This window comes from Glycine max, chromosome 17, assembly GCF_000004515.6.
Source record: "Glycine max cultivar Williams 82 chromosome 17, Glycine_max_v4.0, whole genome shotgun sequence".
NCBI classification, from domain to species: domain Eukaryota; kingdom Viridiplantae; phylum Streptophyta; class Magnoliopsida; order Fabales; family Fabaceae; genus Glycine; species Glycine max.
The window spans coordinates 39,000,933-39,004,157 of NC_038253.2; the positions used below are offsets into that span (position 1 = coordinate 39,000,933).

Here is a 3,225-nt window from a genome sequence, read left to right on the forward strand (position 1 = left end):
ATCAACGTTACATCTTATATAAAATTAAGTCATCATAAGATTTGATTTGTTCAATGAATTCTACATTCTGATAATAAAATTGTTTTAAATAATTAAACCTTTAAAAGAATTAGTATTTCTTGCGACTTATTAATTGGTTGATTGTATGCAATAATATTTTATTTGACCTACAATAAATTGCATTTAATAATATATTTGTTTCCACTGATTACTTGTGGTGTTTACAATTTCAATCCCAAGCATACCCTCAATTTTGTCTTTATATTAAAGGCTCGATCTACTCACTGTCTTCCCACTCAACAAAGAATTTGATCAGTGATAAAAAAAAAAGAAAGACGAATAGAGAGAACCCAATATGTCTAAACTAGCCACTCTCTTGACTTTGGCTCTTCTACTGAGCTTCAATTTAATCTATGCCTCCCGTCCAAACCCTTCACTTATCAGTGTCTCTTCTTTGCATGGGGTATGTTTCCTTTTCAATTTCCATTAACCTTAGTAAATTAATAAATCCATATGAAACTTTTTTCCCTTCTTGTGGGTGTGGTTTTAGAAAATTGGTTCTTATCAAGCAGGCAAAAGTCCAAATATTTTATTGTATATCATAACACGATGAATTTCGATGTTTGATGGTGTTGTTTATTCTTTGTTCATTTTTAAAATTGATTTTAGCTTTGAGAATTGGCATGTTTGAATTTGAAGGATGTTGCGGCTACAAAGGCAGAAGAGATAGATGGTGAGAGTTGTGAAGAAGGGACAGAGGAATGTTTGGCAAGAAGGACACTTGCTGCGCATCTCGATTATATCTACACTCAGAAGGATAAACTGGGTCAGCATTCTTAATGGCATCACAGGCATATGAATTGCAATACTATAAATAAATTAATGTACCACACATATATGTATGTGTGTACTTATTTCATTAACAAACAAATGCTTTGCTTGAATGTTCGCATATTTTCTCCTAATTATTCCATGCGAGAGAAATAACAATCTACCGTACTCCATTCGATTTCAAATATAAGATAAAATTACTGTTTTTTTTTCTTCATCAAGAAAATTTTAATTAATTTTACCTCTTATTTAATGTTAGTATTTTTAAAATATTCTTCATTTATTTAAGGTGTTAGTTTAAATGACTCTCATTTATTTATTTATTTATGCTACAAAGTTTCAAATGAAGGATGACTTGAAAAAAATTACTTTTTAATTAAAACTGGTACATTTAAATGTGATTAATTAATTTTATCAATTACTGCAAATTAAGTTTTTTCTTATATTTAAGATTGAAGTAATACTTCTTAAACCTTCCGATTCTCTCTGCTAGGATTATAGTCTCTAAGGTATTATTCTTAATAAATTACAAATAGTAAGATGTAAGCTCTACCGATCGAATTTTATGATTATAAATTTCAACCCATGGGAGAAAGTGTATTATAAAAAGTGTGTCATGTAGTGTATTTTTAGCATTTCTCTTTGATTATTCAGGCTTTAATCTAAGGTGACAAATGATATATAAAAAATCTTAGCAATGAAATACTATTTCCTTTGGTCTTGATTATAAGAAAAAAAAAACATACTTCCTACTTATTAAGAAAATTAATCAATTTCATTAAATCATGTCATTTCTTATTAACAATAAATATTTTTCTTAAATTATAATTCATTAGAACTTTACATCAAACATAAAAAAATCTTTAACCTCATTAAATAAAAAATATTTTTAAAAAAATCTTATTAAACAAGATATAAATAATTAAGATTTATTTATATTAAGAAAGAATTTTATATTTTTAAGAGGAGAGGAAGTATAATGTTGAAAGGTGGGAAGAGTTTCACTGTTTTAAGGTTACAAAACTTACCAAAGTAGTCAAACTTCAAAGACTGTTTTAAGGTTACAAAACTTAACAAAGTAGTCAAACTTCAAAGCAATAACGCCTGAGCATAAAAAGCACAGGGTGGCCGAGGCACCAATCTTATCCGGCAGATTGAATGACATTAAATGAACGACGCATGCATTTACATCTTCAAAACTTGTGACTAAATGAGGGGGAGTATATTGATTGACATTTTTAGTTTTCAATAAAATATTACTCCCTCGATTCCTTATTATAGTCAATTCATTAAAATTAAAAAATTAGTTGATTTAATTAAAAATATTATATTTTTTTTTCAAAATTATTCCTATGAATAAGAATAAAACTTACAGATATTAATGGATTATGTTTCCCTTATATGAGAAGAGATAAATTATGACGGGAATGACAAATAATACAATTTTCCAAAGTCTATGAATATCTCCGGGCAAACTTACAATATTTGTTATTGTTATTAGAGTTGTGAAAATGGATCTAAATTTAGGGGTCAATTTGATTAATTATGGATTTAGTGCATATCAAGTCTAAAATGGAGGAAGTTTTGTAGTCAATTTTAAAATTTGATCTGATCCAATTCACCCGAGTGTTAACCCTTGATAGGTTAGGTTGATCTACTTGACCCACCTAAAAAAACAATCTGTTAGTATTTTGTAATATTTTTTTAAGATTTTAAAATATTTTGTTCATTTAAATAGAAATAGAGTAAAACTCACCTAAAATACATTCTTAATTTTTTAATATTGTTCAACATTATTTTATTTAGTGTTTTGGTTAACACTATTTTTAAAACTTGTGTTATCATAATTCTAGACTTCTACCTTGTGACAATATGTTTGTTGTGGTGTGTGAATAGTGATAAATTTAATTTAACTAACATTTTTTTAATTTATTCAAATTTATTTTACTAAAAAAAATTATTTTTTATGAATTTTTTAATATAAAAAATAAATATTTTTCATTTTATTTTAAGTGGATTGGTGGACCAATCCATTTAACCCACATATCATGGTAGGTTGAGCCGGATCACTTTTTTCTTGAATCAACTTTAAGTAAATAGGATTGAGTTTGTTTATTTAAGAGGTGGGTGAGTTCAACGAATCGGACTAACCCGTTTAAATAACTTTAATCATAATAATAATATAAAATATCCTCTATTAGAAATAATGATTAATTTTTGTCAAGACTATAAGTACACATAATATAAGATAAATATTTTTTCCCAACAAAGACTATTTTTCATCTAAATAATAAAATTAATATATTCTATAACTAATTATTGAACTAATAGAAAAGACTTTAGTTAAAGATATTTTTTTATAAAAATTAATTAATTCATGGGAATTTAAATTGG

At 26.4% G+C, this 3,225-nt stretch overlaps 1 protein-coding gene across 1 annotated transcript in view; it reads left to right on the forward strand.

Moving 5' to 3' along the window:
* The first annotated feature begins 305 nt into the window (after positions 1-305).
* The window catches only part of LOC100792621 (uncharacterized), a 5,250-nt gene continuing 2,330 nt past the window's right edge, over positions 306-3,225 (forward strand). Inside the window, exons 1-2 of the mRNA XM_041011432.1 lie at positions 306-463; positions 700-837. Coding sequence (XP_040867366.1) covers positions 356-463; positions 700-837 — 246 coding nt within the window. The 5' untranslated portion in view covers positions 306-355. The remainder of the gene's footprint in view (positions 464-699; positions 838-3,225) is intronic.